At 46.6% G+C, this 21,559-nt stretch overlaps 1 protein-coding gene across 2 annotated transcripts in view; it reads left to right on the forward strand.

The window, feature by feature from the left end:
- The window catches only part of galnt13 (polypeptide N-acetylgalactosaminyltransferase 13), a gene marked incomplete at both ends in the record, with an annotated part of 36,456 nt that extends 15,201 nt beyond the window's left edge, over positions 1-21,255 (forward strand). The window contains 6 exons of one of the 2 annotated variants that reach the window (XM_084443648.1): positions 351-468; positions 1,396-1,576; positions 8,179-8,318; positions 9,785-9,883; positions 10,134-10,268; positions 21,115-21,255. In XM_084443648.1, coding sequence (XP_084299774.1) covers positions 351-468; positions 1,396-1,576; positions 8,179-8,318; positions 9,785-9,883; positions 10,134-10,268; positions 21,115-21,255 — 814 coding nt within the window. Of the gene's footprint in view, positions 1-350; positions 469-1,395; positions 1,577-8,178; positions 8,319-9,784; positions 9,884-10,133; positions 10,269-13,072; positions 13,259-21,114 lie in introns of those variants that run through there. The other variant, XM_084443647.1, reaches the window with a different exon arrangement.
- Positions 21,256-21,559: the final 304 nt, after the last annotated feature.

The following is a 21,559-nucleotide window of genomic DNA, read 5'->3' on the forward strand; positions in this document are numbered from 1 at the left end:
TCTGTCTATGCTATCCAATTTGTCCAGTGACTAAAGGTACTCCCAGTGCCTAAGCGAACAATGAGCACTGCTTCATAAATCTGGCTTCTCAAAAGTGTGTCTTATCTTAGACAATAGGAAAGAGAGAGTAATGGCTCAATTTTTGTATTGCGATCACATCACCTCGTTGGCACTAATGCGTTTTAGATGGGCCGGCTTGAACACGGCAGACATACTAGATCACTTAGATGCAGATGAACGAGTCCTGATGGTGACTTTGGACTCAAGCTTAAGCTTATTCATGAAATATTGACACTTGTATTTTGTATTAAAAACCTTATTCACGACAAATGTGCAATCCTCTTGTGCAGAACCCCGACCATGGCTGGAGGTCTGTTCTCCATCGACCGCACCTACTTCGAAGAGATAGGAACCTACGACCCAGGGATGGACATCTGGGGTGGGGAGAACCTGGAGATGTCTTTCAGGGTGAGTAATTAAGACCACAGAGAGTACTATGCTACAGTTCAATATGTCAGGAAAGTGGCATTGTGTGTGTAGGTGTGTGTGTTGCAATGTAGGTGTGTGTTTGTGTGTGTGTTGTGTGTGTATGTGTGTGTGGCAGCTGCAGTGTGTGTGTTGCAGTGCGTGTATAGGTGCGTGTATGTGTGCTGCATTCATTGTGTGTGTGTGTTTGCGTGCGTGCGTGTGTGTGTTTGTGTAGGTTTATGTGTTGCAGTGTGGGTGCTGCAGCGTGTGTGTAGGTGTGTGTGTTGCAGCGTGTGTGTACTGTAGGGGTGTGTGTGTGTGTGTATGTGTGGCAGCTGCAGTGTGTGTGTTGCAGTGCGTGTGTAGGTGCGTGTATGTGTGCTGCATTAATTGGGTGTGTTTAGATGTGTATGTTGCAGTGTGTGTGTACTGTAGGTGTGTGTATTGCAGTGTAGTGTGTGTTGCAGTGCGTGTGTAAGTGTGTGAGTGTGTTGCATCGTGTGTGTGTCTGTGTGTAGGTGTGTGTTACATTGTGTGTGTAGGTGTGCCTAGGTGTGTGTGTTTGTGTGTGTTGCAATGTGTGTGTAGGTGTGTGTGTGTTACATTGTGTGTGTAGTGTGTGTGTGTGTGTGTGTGTGTGTGGAGGTGTGTGTGTTACATGGTGTGTGTGTACAGTAGGTCTGTGTGTGTTGCTGTGTGTGTGTAGGTGTGTGTGTGTGTAACATCATGTTTGTAGGTGTGTGTGTGTGTGTTGCAGCATGTGTGTAGGTGTGTGTGTGTATGTGTGTGTGGTTCATCATGTTTGTAGGTGTGTGTGTGTTGCAGCGTGTGTGTTTGTGTGTGTGTGTGTGTGTCTGCGTGGTTCATCATATGTGTAGGTGTGTGCAGGTTCTGATTTCACGCCGTCGTACTTGATCCCGCCCCCAGATCTGGCAGTGCGGCGGGTCTCTTGAGATCGTCACCTGTTCCCACGTGGGTCATGTGTTCCGCAAGGCCACGCCCTACAGCTTCCCCGGGGGCACGGGCCAAGTCATCAACAAGAACAACCGCCGCCTCGCCGAAGTCTGGATGGACGACTTCAAAGACTTCTTCTACATCATATCACCAGGTAGCTGTTACCGTAATACACCAGGTAGCTGTTACTGTAATACACCAGGTAGCTGTGATTACCGTAATACACCAGGTAGCTATTACCGTAATACACCAGGTAGCTGTGATTACCGTAATACACCAGGCAGCTGTTACCGTAATACACCAGGTAGCTGTTACCGTAATACACCAGGTAGCTGTGATTACCGTAATACACCAGGTAGCTGTTACCGTAATACACCAGGTAGCTATTACCGTAATACACCAGGTAGCTGCACCTCTCTCCACTTGCATGGTTGCCTCTGTGTATGAAATTCGCTATATAAATAAAGGTTGATTTGATTTGAATGGTGACTAGACAGTGCACTGCAGGGGTCGCCATCCCAATCCACTAACAACCCGCTTTGCCATATTTCTCCGGCTGTAGAAAATTCTCTGGTACTCTTAACGTGCCAAAGTGGGCTAGGATAATATTCAACTGTACACTACCACCCTCTCTCTTTCTTTCTCTCTCTCTCTCTCTCTCTCTCTCTCTCTCAATGCTTTATTTATGGAAAGCTTTGATCTAAATATAGTTCAAGATGTTTGACTCCTGCTGTCCTGAACATGAGCTCACATATCAGTGCGAAATGGTTTCTCTGACATGCATTTGAGAAGCTCCAGGGACGTTCTGACATCCTTGTCCCCGAGCCTCAGCCCCACAAGCCAACACCACCGGGACGACCCGGACCCGGGCATCCGTCTTCCAGCCCGGTAACGTGATTACCCTTAGAGGACCGGGATATCTGCTGCAGTGTTTTACATACCGGCCGTTCCTATACGGGATCCTGTGTAATCTGTCCAATCTGGGGGGGATAGATGGAGGAGGACCGGCTCCTGAAACCCCTCCCGGACCGGCGTACTTCCTGGAAGTTCGTCGCGGTCCTTGGCAGGCTGTGCGGCAGAGACAGAGCTGTGTGAGTGATGGATGAGCCTGCTCTGCTCGTCTGGTCTGGTCTGGCAACGCACCGACAGCCTGCTCTACTCCTCTGGCATATTTGAAAGGATGATGTGTGGGCCGCTCCTCCACTACGCCCCCTCCCCTCCCATGACCACGCCCCGCCCCCTACACCACCCACACCCCCACTCACCCACGCACCATGCCCCCCTGCTGATAGTGAGGCACACGTGGGCTGAACCAAACTCCTCTGGCAATGCTACGATCAAAGGGCTATTCATCATCTTGTGTGGAGGTGCTGATGTGTGGACCCTACAGAGGGAGGGAGGGAGGGAGGGAGAGAGAGAGAGAGAGAGAGAGAGGGAGAGAGAGAGAGAGAGAGAGAGAGAGAGGGTCAGTGGCGAGTACAGACAAAGTACAGACAGAAAGAGAGAGAGATATTGAGCGAGAGAGAGAAAATGAGACAGAGAAAGACAGAGAGAGTAAGACAGAGAGAGAGAGAGCGGAGGATAGAGAGAGGGAAAGAGGGAGAGAACGGGTCAGTGGCGAGTACAGACAGAGTACAGACAGAAAGAGAGAGAGATTGAGAGAGACAGAAAGGGAGACAGAGAAAGACAGAGAGAGGGGGAGAGAGAGAAAGTAAGACAGAGAGAGGGATAGAGAGAGACAGGGAGAGAAAGAGAGATAGAGAGAGAGAGAGGGAGATAGAGGAGGACAGAAAGAGACTGGGAGGGAGAGCAAGAGGGAGGGAGAGAGTCCCATTTCTCACAGTTTTTATCTGACAACTTGTGATTATTATTCCTGTTAAAAGCGTTGGATGTGTCAGAGGAGATGTTAACACTCGCCATTGTCTGTGTCGTGACTTTGATGAGTTCACCGACACTGAGAGCATGGCCAGACTCACAACTACGGGGAATGAACAGTGGAATTAATCAACCCCCCCCTCCCCCCGCCCCCCCTCACCCCCGGACTCATAGCTTTAATCTCTGGCTCCATCCTTCATCATTACAACGCTCTTTCAAGATTCATTATTGGATTCATGGACACTGATGATGTTCAGTCATTAGAGACACTAGAGGAGATGACATGAGGGAAATGGGGACACTTTAAGCCGAAACATATGTCTAATGTTTTCGAAAAGGTCACACCCAGTCACTGCCAAATCGCATGGATTGTCTGTCCGATTCCTCACCTGATTTACAACGTGGCAAGAGAGAAGAGAGAAGCGTATGTGTACTCCCTTCCAAAACATTTGCATGATTGCCTAGTGCCACATTGTGTGATATGATGAGCCACTCACCAAGGATTACCACTGGTATTCGGAAGGCACCTGGAGACAGTTTCCATCATACTGCCACAGAATTGAGCCCTGAGAGATCATTGAAGCAGTAATTGGACGATGGCTTACTGTATGATGATGTGGAGGGTCCCTCTAGTGGTCAGCCGGGGTAGGGCAGTGCAGAACTACAGCGCAGTCTTGTGAATGTGCCCACCTGCCCGGGGCATGCACACTATCTCGCTCCGGGTCTGCTCTTATCAGGGGTGAGTTCGGTCCCAACAAAACGTTGCAAAAAGTTAATTGAAACGGAAACAGTGGTGTGTTGAACACCCTGTGTGTTATGCTAGTATTGCACATGTATGGCAGCTGAGAATTACATATCTGCTGACTGGGTAAGACCTCTGACACACCTGCCGAACGAGACAAAACCTACCTCAGAGCCCTGTTGCACACCGTTTCACACCATTTCGAGGATGTCGTTCAACCAGGGAAACTAGCAAAACGGTACACACCATTTTCAGATTGAACTCACCCCAGCTTGAACACACGCGCCAGCCAATCAGGTTGAGTCAAGCCCCCAGGAATCGTAATCTAAAGTGAAGGCCTATTGAACCGCGCCATCTTGGCTAGATTTGTAGTCACTTGGCTATTTCCGGTTACTTTTGACTTGCGCAGTTGAGCTTCTCTGGCCGACGCGCGTCCACGAAAAAGTTCACATTTATCTGAAATGTAGACGCACGTTCCCGGCTCTCTCGGCTGTCCCCGCTTTGATTTAGCAATGAAAACCGGCTTGCATATTAACCTGTTTTTGTCAAATATATCAATTGGAGAAATTATTTTTTGATCCTGGCATCTTAGTTTTAACAGGTTAAATATAATTGAACATGTTTTGTTTGCTAGTAGATGGTATTCATTCCGTTCGCGATAACGTTATTGCAGCCAGGCTAAATTCCTCCAGGGAGCCAGTGACCGGCGAGTTGAAGAGCTTCACTCCCCGCCAGCAGGAGCTTTGGCCGCGGCTACCGCATCTCGGAAAACCCGCTGAGTTCGTGGCTGCTATTTCACACTCGCCCTTGATCAATCCCAATACCGATCCATGGTAACAATGAATCAATCGTTCAGATCAGATCGGCAGTGCTGCATGCATGTTACAACATCATTGTTACCTTTATTAACATAACCATAGCCTACATTTATCTCTCTAACACTAGGCTATCCATCTTACACCAGTCGGCCATTCGATAGCTGGAAGCGGTCAACGCCAACGTTGACTGAAAACACCCAAACTCAGTGTATCGTTTCATCTTCATGCTACACATCAACTCCTTTACATTGTATGTGAATAAATTCCTGTTATTCTAAAAATATCCCATTTCTGTCCATTCTTGGAAAAGGCTAATAATTGCTGTCAAAAGATCACTCCAGTTTATCACCGTATCCCACTACCATTTCAGCTATGCACAGGAGGTTGTCTTGTGGTCATTTTCATTAAAAAATGATTAGCCTGATCAGTTTGTTGTATGTATTAAGCCCTTTTTGAGCGTTTTGTGTGTGTGCATTGTTAAGTGTAAGCTTATGCAGCCTACTCCAAACTTTAATGGTTACAGCAGTCTTGTCGTCTACAAGCAACAGTCTCTGGCTTTGCATGGCAATTTATGTAGTATCATCCGAGTTCTACAAATGCTGTACTTTTTTGTACTGTAAGTAACCCCTCAATTATTCAATTTTACTGGGGAGCAGTGACCATAGCCTACTTGCCAACCCTCCTGACTTCCGCGGGAGATTCATAAATTTGAACTAGGTTGTGTAGTAGATAGGCTACAATAAATTAGGACAGATGCACATTTACTGAACAGCACAGACAGAAGTCGGACATTAAAAACAATTGCTCCATACACACATAGATATATATATATATAATGTTTCACATTTCGTTTTAATGCTTTTAATGTCTAATTTGTAATGCTTTTAATGCCCCCCCCCCGCAATTTGGTTTGAAAATGCTCCCTATTTCTGAGGTCCCAAGGTTGGTGAGTATGGCAAGCTATAAGCTATTAATACAAGCATACCGCTCAAAAAGGGCTTAATACATACAACAAACTGATCAGGCTAATCATTTTTTAATGAAAATGACCACAAGACAACCTCCTGTGCATAGTTGAAATGGTAGTGGGATACGGTGATAAACTGGAGTGATCATTTGACAGCAATTATTAGCCTTTTCCAGGAATGGACAGAAATGGGATATTTTTAGAATAACAGGAATTTATTCACATACAATGTAAAGGAGTTGATGTGTAGCATGAAGATGAAACGATACACTGAGTTTGGGTGTTTTCAGTCAACGTTGGCGTTCACCGCTTCCATTTATCGAATGGCCGACTGGTGTAAGATGGATAGCCTAGTGTTAGAGAGATAAATGTAGGCTATGGTTATGTTAATAAAGGTAACAATGATGTTGTAACATGCATGCAGCACTGCCGATCTGATCTGAACGATTGATTCATTGTTACCATGGATCGGTATTGGGATTGATCAAGGGCGAGTGTGAAATAGCAGCCACGAACTCAGCGGGTTTTCCGAGATGCGGTAGCCGCGGCCAAGGCTCCTGCTGGCGGGGAGTGAAGCTCTTCAACTCGCCGGTCACTGGCTCCCTGGAGGAATTTAGCCTGGCTGCAATAACGTTATCGCGAACGGAATGAATACCATCTACTAGCAAACAAAACATGTTCAATTATATTTAACCTGTTAAAACTAAGATGCCAGGATCAAAAAATAATTTCTCCAATTGATATATTTGACAAAAACAGGTTAATATGCAAGCCGGTTTTCATTGCTAAATCAAAGCGGGGACAGCCGAGAGAGCCGGGAACGCGCGTCTACATATCAGATAAATGTGAACTTTTTCGTGGACGCGCGTCGGCCAGAGAAGCTCAACTGCGCAAGTCAAAAGTAACCGGAAGGCCAGAAAAGCACAACTGCGCAAGTCAAAAGTAACCGGAAATAGTCAAATGACTACAAATTTTGCCAAGATGGCGCGGTTCAATAGGGCTTCATTGTTGATAGCGGCCAGTGAATGGAGTGGCTGTATCCAGTTTATATAATACATCCATGGGTTGAGTGTAAAGGTACGAACGGTTCTCTCTCTCTCTCTCTCTCTCTCCCTCTCTCTCTCTCTCTCTCTCTAATCTCTCTATCTATCTATCTATCTATCTCTCTCTCTCTCTCTCTCTCTCTCTCTCTCTCTCTCTCTCTCTCTCTCTCTCTCTCTCTCTCTCTCTCTCTCTCTCTCATTTGGTTGCGTTTTACAATGGCAGGTATTCTATACAGGATCCTCTGTGATCTGCTTAATCATTGAATAGAATAGAATTAAGCAATTGACCACTCGAGGCAGTGGGTTACACAGGATTTGACCACAGCTACGGGGCGTTGTTAGGCCCGAAGCGATAGCGGAGAAAACCCCCGTAGCTGTGGTAAAATCCCTTGTAACCCACTGCCTCGAGTGGGTTACTACATATATATATATATTCACAAAAAACACACAGTAGTAACATTCAATAATTTATTTACCAATCATTCTTATAATTTTAGTATTTACAAAATCTTCCGCGATAGGCTATAGTTCTGAATTAAATGGTTGCCAGGCAACATAGGCTATCTCGCCTATTTGAGTTGGCCTTGTTCACATAAACCATAAGGCATAATTCGGGTGGTTTACGTTTATTTGAATATTTCCAGCTATGGTGCAGTTATTAAAACAGTTCTCCAGAGCACTCGTTTTTGCTGGTAGGGGTGTGGAAGTGTTGGAGTCGGACTGATGAGTGCGTTTTTGTAATAGGATACAAAAAAGGCGAGGTTGCTGTGAGTGGTTGCTACGCAAAGCATAGCCGCTTGATCTTATCAATGGCCTCGTCAATGAGATTGACGGCGCATGAATTGTTATGCGGTTGCAGCCGTGGGTTACAGAGTATTTTACTCTTTTAGCCAATCAGAATCAAGTATCCAAACTCTCCGTTAGAATATAAATGTATAACCAGTACAGGTACAGGTACATTGGAATTCTTGTCATCGCTTGTCCTTACAATGTCTTATAAGCACAGATCAATTCCTCCTTCCAGTTCCTAGGTACACAGCTCGACATTTAAAGGTTCCCAATCTTGCAATTTACTATTCGTAGTCTAGCAGTCTATCAGTATCATCCTCATCTTATCCCATCCGATCATGAATGACTGTATGTGTCCATGGTGTACTGTAGGCAGTGCAATTAAATAACATTTGAGTATAGAGTTGTGCAGAGGGTTAGGGTTAGGGTTAGGTTTGGGGTTAGGGTTACATGCTAACCCCAGAGAGGACCTTGTTTGAGCGGGGTGTGTGACCCGAGCCTGCTCTCTGCCGCCCCCTGCAGGCGTGGTGAGGGTGGACTATGGGGACGTGTCGTCTCGTAAGGCCCTGCGTGAAGCCCTGCAGTGTAAACCCTTCTCCTGGTTCCTGGAGCACATCTACCCCGACTCCCAGATACCCCGGAGATACTACTCGCTCGGTGAGGTATGAGACCTCCCTCTTTTCAGTAATGATACAGTATACTACCCCCTCTCTCTCCCTCTCTATCTCTCTCTCTCTTTCTTTTTGTACGAGCTATAGAGTATACTGCTCGCTCTCTCTCTCTCTACAGAACACAGTACACAGATCTATCTCTCTCACTCTGTTTTAACACAGTATACAGCTCTTTCTCTCTCTCTATAGAAGACAGCATCTCTCTTTCTCTCTTTCACTCTGTTTCTACAGAACATAGTATAGCTCTCTCTCTCTCTCTCTCTCTCTCTCTCTCTCTCTTTCCACAGTATCCATCTCTATGTCTTTCTTCAGGCCCTAGATCGTTTGTGTACATCCGTTCAGCATTCATCTCTATTCAGTCAGAACTGAAGAGTCCAGGCTCCAGTCACGTGTCCCGGTGCAACAGACGGCCCCTCCGCTGTTGTCATGGTGCCAGGCTGGGTCCGACGCTCGCTGCGTCTAAGCTGTGTATCAGTGTAGCATGCGCTTTAGGCTTCTCTTCAAAGAACCCACTTGTAGTAGTAGTATTAGTAGTAGTGTGTGGATGTACATACAGCCAGGCTATCACAGAGTGATTGCCGACTGAACGGCCAGGGTAGCAGAAGAGAGGCACACCCGCCCCTCACGACGAAAGCAGGCCGTCGGGAGGAAGGCGAGCGCAGGAGAGGGGCAGATGACGAGATGAGATTGTAATCCCCCCGTGTTTAATTCTGCCGAGGCTCCCGAGCTTTTACAGCCCCGCCATGTACTGCGGTAAAACACCCACCAAAAAAAAAAAGCTGCTGTCTCCCTCTCTGCAGCACCTCCTGTCTCTGGGTCCCCTCCTCCTCCTCCTCTTCCTCCCCCTCCTCCCCCTCCATCCTCGCCACTGCTGAGCGACTCACTCCAGAGCACACGGCTGACTTCTAACAGCTGAAGCCATTAGCTTTTATACTGTTCAATTATGAACGGCACCATCCCTGAATAACGAGACACTTACAGTATCTAACGTACAGGGGGAGGCCAGCCCTCCAGGAGTATATTAGTTTTATATTAGATGGCTCATTGGATTAAAAAATCATTAAATAAGAATTTGGGGGAGGGGGGTTGGCACGCCAGAATGCTTCGCTCAAGTTCTGATTTGCGCAGTCATTCGCATCCTTAGATAAGGCCTCTGATTATGAGTCACATCATCAAGTTTTTCTGATGAAATATAAACTAATGAGTTTAGATGACTTGATGTTTCATTGGACAGGAAATATGTAATTAGGCTTGACAGCTGTTTCCAAAGAGGCGGTATGAATAAAAAAGACTGGTAGAGGAGCAGGTGGCTTTGATTTCCCTCACCTGGAAACCCTTTGGCATTTGGGGTTTGAATATGTTAACGTCTTTGTGGTCGAATGCGGCGAATGGGAGCGATGAAAGCTGAAAATTTCACTCGGGGGGCCTGAAGCAACACTCTTCTCTCTGCGTCTCAGATCAGAAACGTGGAGACCAACCAGTGTGTAGACAACATGGGCAGGAAGGAGAACGAGAAGGTTGGCTTCTTCAACTGCCACGGCATGGGGGGAAACCAGGTAAGGACCAAGACCCAGCCCTGAGGAACACCCAGGGGAAATCCACCCCAGTCACCCTGCACCCAGGTGTGTGGGGAGAGCAGATCCTACTGTAGGTACAGTAGAAGAGAGTTCTGGTCGATTCTGGGTCTGGGTCTGGGTCTGCGTATGGTGCTGTGTGCTGCAGGTGTTCTAATATAGAGTTGTGATAGGATCTAGGTGTGTACTGTACGGCACTGTGTGTCTGACTGTGTGGTGTTGTGTCTCCCAGGTGTTCTCCTACACGGCGGATAAGGAGATCAGGACAGACGACCTGTGTCTGGACGTCTCGCGCCTCAACGGCCCTGTGATCATGCTGAAGTGTCACCACATGAAGGGCAACCAGATGTTTGAATACGATGCTGAGGTAAACAAACAAGCAACAACAAAAAACGGATCAATTTCAACCGATTTATGCTTTGGTCACAAACAACAACAACAACGTACAAGCATGAACAACCATTTGAGAAGTCAGCAAGATTCCTTAGACAGAGCACATGAAAATTGACCGTAGCGTATTCCCGAGCTTCTCATCACGGGAGTAATAAAATATGAATATGATATGATATCAGTCCGCACGTCGACCGTCTATAGTCTTTCCTGTGAGAACAATTGATGAGATGCCGCCCGCATGGTACGCCCACACGGAGAGGACTCTGCAGAAACGATGGGATTGTTTTGGTCCACCAGATGGTGCTGTGTGTCAGACATTGGCTTGCAGCACTGACACTGTACGTGGACATCATGCCTTGCATTGGGAGAGCAGGCTCACACCTTGCAGCGGTACAATATACCCCATAGAATCCCCCCTCTAAAATATTCTCTCCTCTTGTGTAGTATGTTGGCAAGTGGGAATATGATTTCGAGGTAAGATCTCTTCTCCGCTGTTGAATATGTCGTTTTAGTTGAGTAGACCCTTTGTGAGTGACGAACGTGTTCGATACTAGCTATTTATTGTGGTGTGTGATCGTCAGACCGGTGTCCAGCACCCCCCCCCACCACCCCAAGTCTATAAAGACGTGTGTGAAGTTGTGTCAATAGTCGTTAGAGGAGCTCATTTGAATGTGCTGTGGGATGTTCTGCTGAGTTATGACCATAGTCAAATCAGATGTTGCGTCCCACACTATACGGCTCATTGGCTCTGTCACTGGATATGAGCCATAAAAGACCAGTCTCATACTAAGATCGGGGATTAGAATGGAAAATAGGACTGAGGAAGTGAAAATAGTACCGTTGTTGTTGCTAAATATCCGTAATCCCAGATTAATTACAGATTATTAAACCCCAGTTTAGCAGGTAAAAAAGGCTGTCTGACGTTCACCTGACTCAGCAAGGGCAAAGACATTAGGATTTCCTTAGGGGAAACGTTAACTGTCTCAGTATACCGAGTGGATTCTTAAGCATTGTGTAGCTCACAGGAACCTTTAAGCCCCACCCCCCCACACACACAAACATACAGTACATAAACACACTGGTACCCAATCCCGTGTCATGACCAGATCTATATTGTGTGTGTGTGTGTGTGTGTGTGCGCGTGCGTGTGTATGGTGTCAGTCTTGTCACTGATGGAGATCTCTCATCTCCTGACAGCCCAGAAAAGCCCCTTCAGGCTCAGCCATCTAGATCTGTACACACCACCAAGAGACGCACACAGGCTTTACACTCCCTCCTCCTGGTTCACGCTTAATATGAACAGCTGAATAATTCATACGTGTCCCTGACATACCCAGCTTTGGGGCATCCAGGGATGTCAGTACTGGAGGGTATTTTTAGTAGCAGGTTGACTGACAGACAGACACTGCCGGGGACACTGCCGATCCCTGGATAGTACAGTGACATTAACTTTTCATATGGTCATCAGATTTAGCATCAGAGAAATACCCCCCAACCCCCCCCCCCCCCACGTTTCTCCTGTTCGGCTCCGCAACTCATCCATCCCACCCATCTCTGTCTGCTGCCAATCAGATCGCTGCAGGACAGCGGTGTGATCCTCCTCTCCTAGTCTCAGCCCTCAGATCAGCAGAGATAGACTCGGCTTTGACTCAGTTTGAGAGGGATTGGTTTTATTAATTTACTGTATCACGTAAAAAAGAAGACATTTAATCCCAGAGTTCAATATTGAAACCAACATCTCTAAACCATCTCTTAACTATGTCTTAACCATCTCTAAACAATCTAAATAATTTCTAATGCATCTTTAAACCATCTAAACCATCTCTTAACCATCTCTAAATTATCTTGAAACTGTCTCTAAACCATCTCTAAACCATCTAAACCATCTCTAAACAATCTAAAGCATCTCTAAAACATATCTAAGCCATCTCTAAACCATCTATTCTAAACCATCTCTAAACCATCTCTAAACCATCTAAACCATCTCTCAACCATCTCTGAACCATCTCTAAACCATCTAAACCATCAAAACCATCTTTAAACCATCTCTAACTCATCTAAACCATCTCTTAACCATCTCTTTGTTCATTTACTGTATCACTTTTTACATTTAATCACAGTTACCTACATATATGTCTAAACCATCTCTAAACCATCTCTTGACCATCTCTTAACTATCTCTAAACCATATCTTTACCATCTATAAACCATCTTGAACCATCTACTGTAAACCATCTCTTAACCATCTCTAAACCATCTCTTGATTAATTTACTGTATCACTTTTTACATGTAATCACACAGTTCAGTAATAAAACCAACATCTCTAGCCCATCTCTAAACCACCTAAACCAGCTCTAAACATCTCTAAACCATCTCTAAACCATCCAAACTATCTTTAAACCATCTCTAAACTGAGCAAGAGTTGCATTTATCTTCCCTGGTGATCTGATCAAGTAGCTTCTCCTTCCCCACTCTCCCATCTCTCCATCTCCTCCCCTCATCCATCTCTCCATCTCCTCCCCTCATCCATCTCTCCATCTCCTCTCCTCATCCATCTCTCCATCTCCTCCCCTCATCCATCTCTCCATCTCCTCTCCTCATCCATCTCTCCATCTCCTCCCCTCATCCATCTCTCCATCTCCTCCCCTCATCCATCTCTCCATCTCCTCTCCTCATCCATCTCTCCATCTCCTCCCCTCATCCATCTCTCCGTCTCCTCTTCTCATCCGCGTGACCGTCGTCTCTCGCCGTCATCCCCCTGCTGGGCGGCCGAGCAGAAGCACACCTTCCTCCACGTCATCACCCAGTCCTGTCTGACCGCGGGCCGCCTGGACGACGGCACCCAGGGCCCCACGGTGGAGCCCTGTAACAGCAGCCCCCGGCAAGCCTGGCTCCTCCGCAACTACACGCGCCTGGAGGTCTTTAGACGTCTCTACCACAGCCCCACTGATTACTTTCTGTAGGGCCAGGGGCCCCCGGGGGGCCAGGGGCCTGGGCTGGAGCAGGTCAGTACTTACTAGGACTAGCGCAGTATACTGTAGTGTGCCTGTGTGTGATGGTGGTAGTACTTTATCCTGATTGACTGTTAACGTGGTGTAGTAGTGTGTAGTGGTGTGACCTTGAATGGTGTGGCTTCAGTAGGGTGTCGCCGTTTCAGTCCGCACCGTAGGCCATGTTTATGTCTGTTTTTTGCCAGGAGGAAAATGTTCGCAGAACTCCATAGCTGCTTGTTTTGCTGTTGAACTTTACGGTTGTTAGTGAGCGGATGCAGGCAGAGCGTTTTTTTTACGATGCATTTATTAGCTATTACCGCTGACCTTTTTGATAGGACTGCATTAAAGACAGGGACACAGAGAGATGCATGAGGGAAGGACGACAGCTCTTACTGTAGTCTGTAGATACTGCTGTGTACTTGCTGCTATCTGCCCATCCTCTCTCCGGCCTCTGCACCAAATTAGATCTCATTTGACATTTATTTTCAGACATAAATATTTCATTTTGATGTAAATAACTCTGGCCGTCCCCTCCGATGTCTCCACCGGCTGAATGAGGGACATATGGGAGCTGTTTATGTTTAGCTGATTATCCAGGCGCCTGGCAGATTGAAATAGGCCCGGCCTTTGTTTGCAAGTTCTTTTGAAGTGATCCTTCATTGTGAGGCGAGCTTCCGTGGGCCGAGGCCTCTCAGGGAAGCGAGGGACACATTGAAACCCTCTCTCCTCTGGCCTGGCGGCAGCTGTGTGCAGCGGGCGCGGTGCTCCCCCTTTGTCTAAGCGCTGAATTTCAATTACCGCCACTCATCCCGCTCTACCTGGGTAAAGCCTCGGCTTAGAAAACACTGCACCTGCTTTCAAAAAGCTGTGAGTGTGTTTTGAAATACTGAGTGTGGATGAATATTGCCCACAGTTCATATATGTTTCTGTTTTTAGTTCTTTTTTACTCACTCTAAATGAGCGCTTTCTGTCAGTGATGTCCAAGCTGTCTATGCGGACATGGCGCAAGCTGTTGGACGCCGTGGTGCCATTTTGGGGGAATCGGGTGAGATCGCTGTCGGAGTCGCTAGCGGGAGGGTAGCGACCCGCTGTCAGATGGCCTGATTGCCCGGCCCTACAGGCTTGTCCTCCAGACACGAATAAACCACTCAGCAAGGACAAAACACAGGGACCGCTGTCAGAGGAAGCAAGGCTGTAGGCTACTGTACGCTACTGGCCGCCGCTGATTTCTCCGTCCTGTGCAGAGAATGCAGCGTCCGCGGTAACGGCCCCTGCATTCGTAAATGGTAAATGCTAATGGTAAATGCTAATGGTAAATGGTAAATGGACTGCACTTATATAGCTCTTTTATCCAAAGCTCTTTACAATGACCTCTCATTCACCCATTCACACACGCATTCACACACCAATGGCGGCAGCGGCCATGCGAGGTGCTAGCCTGCTCATTGGGAGCAATTCAGGGTTCAGTGTCTTGCCCCGAAGACACTCCGACATGTGGAGAGAGGCGGAGCCGGGATTCAAACCGCCGGGCCCCGCGATCGATTGGACGACCCGCTCTACCACCCGGGCCGCAGATGTCCCCCTCGTACTCGTACTCGTACTCGCGCGTTCGGCTTCTCCGTTCCGAAGACTCGTCCCGGGCGTCGGCAGAACGGCGCGTTTGAAAACGGACAGATCGCGCTCCTGTCAGCGTGGCCGCTCCGCTGCCTGGCGACCGAGGCGCTCGGATGTTCCTCACCCATATAGGCCCGCCGCTGTTAACCTCCGTAGTTTAATTAGCGAGTCTCAGCTGTGCACACACACACACACACACACACGCTCCCCCCACCCCCCCACAACCACACCCCCCCTAGAGCCGCAGCCAGGGGAGCTCTCAGTGCCTCCCAGGACCAATGAAATAATTATGAGTGCAGGACGCGGGCCCCGCAATTTCTAATATTTTGCATTAAATATGGATCCTTCCTTTCTTTCTCTCCCTCCTCCCTGCGTCGTACTTCCCTGCTGTCATCTCTGTCAGTTTGAAGCAGGGTGGGACGTTTGGATGGAAGCAGAAATAGTATCTTCATTTCTCCGCTAGCCCTGTTCTCATGATTAATAGATAACCAGGGGTACAGTTGAGATTCATATCAGATGGTATCATCTTCTTCTGTGCTACTATGATAAACACTACAATATTTACAGCGGTATTCATAATCATATATCGACAGCTATGGTTTTGATGAGGTAAATGTAAAGATGTTCTCTTAGTATGCTACTGTATGTCCTTCAAATCTGGTATGCTCTGGTTAACAAGTCTCTGTGGGCTTTGACTCGAGCATAATGTACCTCATAAAAGGTGTGTACGTGTGTGTTTGATTTTTTACTTCTGTATGTGTGTGTGTGTGTGTGTCAGTGTGCGTGTATGTGCGTGTGTGTTTGATTGTTTACTTCTGTGTGTGTGTGTGTTTGTGTGCGTGCGTGTGTGCGTGTGGGTTTTTATACAGAGGGAAACAAAAGCTAACATATGGCCTGTGTCTCACTGTATGCTTATTAAATGCAAAGTCCTCTGTCAACAGACAAAACACAATCATGTTTTGATGAAGGATTAGCTTGGATCCCCCAAACAAACAAGACACATACAGCATACAGCGCCTCCACCAGCCTGCTGTAGCCAGGGCCTGAATGAAAAGTGTACTACAGGCTTCTGTAGTACAGTGTGTGTGTGTACTGTGTGTGTGTGTGTGTGTGTGTGTGTGTGTGTGTGTGGTGTCTCCTCCTCCCCAGTGTCTCACTTTATGTATGTCCGTATCTTCCCCTGCAAACTCTTCAGCACTCGGTGTCTATATGTTAAGCAGGGTCCCAAACCCCAACCAGCTCAGTGGCCTAGTGATGGAGTGTCCGCCCAGAGACTGGGAGGTTGTGGGTTCAATCCCCGGCCGGGTCATACCAAAGACTATAAAAATGGGACCCATTCCCTCCCTGCTTGGTACTCAGCATCAAGGGTTGGAATTCGGGGGTTAGATCACCAAATGATTCTCGAGCGCGGCACCGCTGCTGCTCACCGCTCCCCCAGGGGATGGGTCAAATGCGGAGAACAAATTTCACACACTCAGGTGTGTGACAATCAGTGGGACTTTAACCTTTAACCTTTAAAGGTCCTTGGCTGGAGGGATCACATTACATTACACATACAGACCGGCGCTGGACTGAAAGAGGGACTTCAGTGTGGAGCAACTAGTCTATACAACACTACAGTACATGTATAGATGCTGTCTAGCACACCCTATCTGCCTCATCATCGCCCAGTGTGGTTTTACGCCATGTTCTTGGTCTGGTTATTTTCTTCCTTAGAAGACGATGTAATAGCAGTCCATTGGGTTGGAGCTGGACTCTGCAGGGTTCAGTCAGCGCCTTTATGACCACTGTGGCAATTGATAATGGAACAAAATGGCCGAAGTGCATTGCCTCTGAGAGAGGCCATAAATGGTTAATTAAGACCTTTTACGCCGTCTCTTTCCTTCTTTATTTTGTTCTCTATCTTGTTCCGTCCCTCTCATTCACTCTTTCTCTCTCTATCTCCCTCTTTCTCTCTCTCCCTCTTTCTCTCTCACTCCCCTCTTTCTCTCTCTTTTCTCTCTCTTGTGCTCCCTCTTTCTCTCTCTTTTGTTCTCTCTTTCTCTCTCGTTCTCTCTCCCTCTTTCTCTCCCTCCTTTCACACTCTTAATCTCTTCTCTGGCCTTAAGTAGTGACACAAAGACTATAGTTATGGCTGTGATGGCACTCAAGCATTGATTTCGGCATGGACATGTAGTACTTCAGAATAATCCCAATCAAGTGACAAGTACCGCCGTCCAGCTATTAGGCTTGGTTGTTGAACAGAAATGTCAGTTCTTGGTTTCATTATTTCGAGTAGTCCTCCTTGGACATGAATCCAGCAGGATTTAAGTGCCAAATGCTGACAGCACGGTACATTTAGCTTCACACTTTTAGATTATATTTTTGTGCATGGCTGTAAACCAGCACCTACGATAGCGTTTGTCAAGTTGTTACTCCCTCCCTCCCTTACTCTGGTCAATGTTGACCTGCATTTCTCTGTTGGCACCACAAGAGTAGTCCCAGCACAACAAAATAAAGAAGGACACCAAAATCAATCCTCTGATCTCCACTGCACAAGTAGAGTAGCGGTGAAAGTATTGGACTCCCACCCGGGAGATCGGGGTTCAAGACCCGATTGGGATGATTCTACGGAACTATACCCCAAACCTCCACACGTTCATCCTTTCACTCCAACCTTTTCCCAGATAGCACACAAATATCGGTCCTCCATCGGAATCAGAGCGACAATCCCCTAGAGTGTTTCTACTGGGGGGTGTCTAGAGGGGCACCGTTGTTAAACAGCTGGAGAATTTCTGCTGGTGAGTCGGTAGCGGTCTCTGAGCGAAATTCCACTCACATTCACACGCGCTGACACCATGCCCTGTCGCTTTTCTGATGGTAAAACTCATGTGGATCTGTTGGGATACCGTCCGAATTCCGCTTGCATGGCACGCCCTCCCCTGTCCCTTTTCCCATGGTGGAACTCGGTTGGGATACCGTTAAAATTCTGCTTGCAACCGTCACTGGAAGGTAGTCTTGAACAACCTAGTCACTGACGACCAGCTCAACACGACGCCCCGGACAAGTCAGGTAAATTCTGGTTCAAAATGTAAAGCTGTATACAAACATCACATAAAACATGTTTTAAAAAATGTCCGGTGTATTGAGGGAACATTTGCTACTCAAATGTTAATGCTACTTCACGTTACAGCAGCTATCTTAGCTAGCTGACACATTTAGGTTAGCTAACTAGCTAACTAGCGTTAATGTTAGCTAATGTAACGTTAGCCTAGCTATATTAGCATTAGCTCTATGTTGCTAGCTATGGCTTTGTAGGGATTTTGATAGCTTCTTCATACTATTATCATGTAATCTCTGTTTATAGGCTATTGGTAGCTAAGAGTAACTGAACTTTGTTAGATTTTTATGTTCTTGTTAGTTGGCTACAAACGTGTATTACCGGTGATAGACTGCATTTACTGTTTTCGGCCACAGGAGGGCAGCAACAGGCTTAGATAGATTTTGTTCGGTTTCAGCAATTCAATGAGTATTTGAGTTAGGCTATTAGTTATTTGTGTACGTATTTCTGTTAGTTATACATTATATTTCTTTATTATTTCAGAGACCATACACTCACTGTCTGTTTATGTAAGTGACGAGAATTGAAAGGTCAAATAATGCTTATTAAGGGTTTAAAAAGTAGTAATATTGTCACAATACTGAGGAAAGCTTGCGTGCAAGTATGCTCTCCTCTCACTTAAGAGACTGGGCTCAGCATCATGATCATGATCACAAGTTTATACAGTTTACATATTTTTAAGCAATGGTAGTGTCTACTTTTCATGTCTGAGTCTAACAAAATTGATAATGGATGAGCTGTGACTTTTGTCTTTTCCCACATGCGACCTTCATTCCTGTCTGGGCTGATCATCGACGACTATGTTCCTGTGATCTGGAATAAAACAAGTGCAGAGGTAGTGTTGTTTTCTCTTTCAATGTCTAGTTAATGGAGTAAACAGTGAAAAATTCACCAAGGGGTGGATCAGGATCGGCTTCAATTAGATCCTCAGAATTTTATCAATCAGAAGTGGGCCTTACAAAAGGTTGAAAATCCCTGGTGTAATGTAATAGTCTGTTTTAAATAAATCATGTTTAGAATTTAAAGCATGACAAGTAAATAAAGGCTGCACACTGGAACATGCGTCGGACTTCCAAGAGTTTATTTGACGTTTCGGTCAAAGGACCTTCATCAGAAAGACATTTCTGATGAAGGTCCTTTGACCGAAACATCAAATGTTCCAGTGTGCAGCCTTTATTTACTTTTCATGTACTGCTCCCTTTGGGTTTTGCACCTGGTTTACATTGTGGATGTGCAAGTTCTACTTTTTGTTCTAGAATTTAAAGCATGCCCCGAATTATGGGTGCCTCGGAGCATGAAGGTGTCAGTCCCCTCCCCTCTCAACTTTCCTGTCCTTTTCTACTGTCACTGTGCCAATAAAGCAGAAATGTGTTTCTGAGCTAATATCTTCTTTATCCCTCTTAGGGGCTATGCAGAAAAACCCAGTCACAAGGGGAACCACTGAGGAGGCACTGCAGCAGGAGGCTACCAAGTACCTGAAGGGGGCGTCAGACAAGTTTTTTTTTAAGGAAATGTACGTCTGTTTTGCAGATGAATTAATTGTGTCAAACTGATTGCAGAAACTGGGTGACCAATAAAGTGACCAATTACAAGTCCCATTGATATTCTAGACTTGTGCTTACTGTTATGTTTCTCTGTACATGCAACTCTGTGTTTTGTTTTCTGCTCCTCATGTTCTCGGTCCCACTCCCAGATTCCTGAGTGGATCCAGTTATAATTAATATAATTCAAAGCATATTAGTAAATATGAGCATTGTGATTTGTCATTTGTGTTTGTCACTGGATGTTATAGAAGTTATGTAAAAATGTGGTTACCTGGTGGTGCTATGTCAGTTATTGAATTCATGTGCAGTAATTGAACATTTGAAATACTCCTGTTTTGAAAATATACCTACAGTATAGGTGTCTCAGTAATTACCGATTATATATTAGGCTATACTTTGCATGTATTTACCAGGTAAATGTTTAGTAATAGGGGGACTATGAAAGGAAGGGTTGCCCAAAACGGTTCAGAGTAAGTTAATTTAGCAATAGAATTGCCAATGGGCCTAGGATATAGACAATAAACTACCGGTGGAATGGTGGTGGAGCAATAGCGGGAGCATTTCGGATTACTAGCGGACCGCTGTCCCTGACGCTAATAATCCGCCAGAGGTCCGCTCGCCATTCGATGTGTAAATGGCCAGGAACCCGCCAGCGGATTCGGCTGGAGGTCCGCCAGCGGAGGTTCCACCAGCTCGTCCATCGGGGACCCGCTGTAGGTCCACTAGCCTTGTGTTATCTGGGTTTATCCCTTACCTTTGTCCAGAAACAAAAGTTGAACCAATTGCAGCAAAATAGCTAACGTTACAGGAATCATCAATGTAACTGCTTTAGCCACTGACCGCTACCATTAATGTTATGGAAGCTGCTGCTAGTTGTTGTGAGCTCATGAGCTAACTGGCTGTACCGCTCTTATTGTGCTGGATTAGAATTGGAAGCATTGGAACTGACGTGTCCAGGCGACAAGACCTATCTTAATTTATCAGACATTATTTCATGTCATTTCAATTCACAGCTATTTCAGTGGCATGGCTAGCTTCCGTCCAGCCACGCACATAAGCCAGGCTTGACCTGGCCTGGTTAAAAAATGCAACACATGTCTGCGCTGGAGATAACGGCTCTGCTCATCATCTGTTCTCATCCCAGGTCTAATGTAGCCTGAGGTCGCCAGCCTGACCTCGTGAGCTCACATTCTATTTCACTCCGCAGATCAGTCTGGATATCCAACTGTTCTAACTGAATCCACTCGAACCAAGATTGGTTCGTGCCAATCACAGCCGTTAATCTAATATGGGGCGGGTTTAATAAGATTACGGAACAGAGGAGCGCCGTAGAGGCATTTTCACTGATCGTTTGTATGTCTATCCAATTGCATCCAGAGGCATTTTGATCTACGCCCCTTGGGAATCGAATTTCCAGGCCAGGCGAGGTCTAACCCCCAACCGGCAGGTAGAACGGAGGCCAGGAACTCTGCTCACCGTCACACTCATTAACCTGTTTGTGTGTGTGTGTGTGGTGTGTGTGTGTGTGTGTGTGTGTGCGTGTGTGCTTCTATTCCTGTCCCTCCCAGCGTCTGACCTTGCTGCATGTGAACAGTAACCAGTGTCTGGACATGCCGTCGGAGGAGGACAAGATGCTGCCCACCCTGAGGGACTGTAACGGTAGCCGCTCCCAGCAGTGGCTGCTCCGCAACATGACCCTGACCGTCTGAGATCCCACCTCACACACACACACACACACATACACACACACACACACACACACACACACAACATGACTCCGACCGTCTGAGATCCCACCTCACACACACACACGCACACACACGCGCGCACACACATACACACACACACACACCATGACTCTGACCGTCTGAGATCCCACCTCACACACACACACACACACACGCGCACACACACACACACACACACACACACACACAACATGACCCTGGCCGTCTGAGATCCCACCTCACACACGCACGCACGCACACATACACACACACACACACACACACA

This window comes from Borostomias antarcticus, assembly GCF_949987555.1.
Source record: "Borostomias antarcticus genome assembly, chromosome: 9".
Taxonomy (NCBI): domain Eukaryota; kingdom Metazoa; phylum Chordata; class Actinopteri; order Stomiiformes; family Stomiidae; genus Borostomias; species Borostomias antarcticus.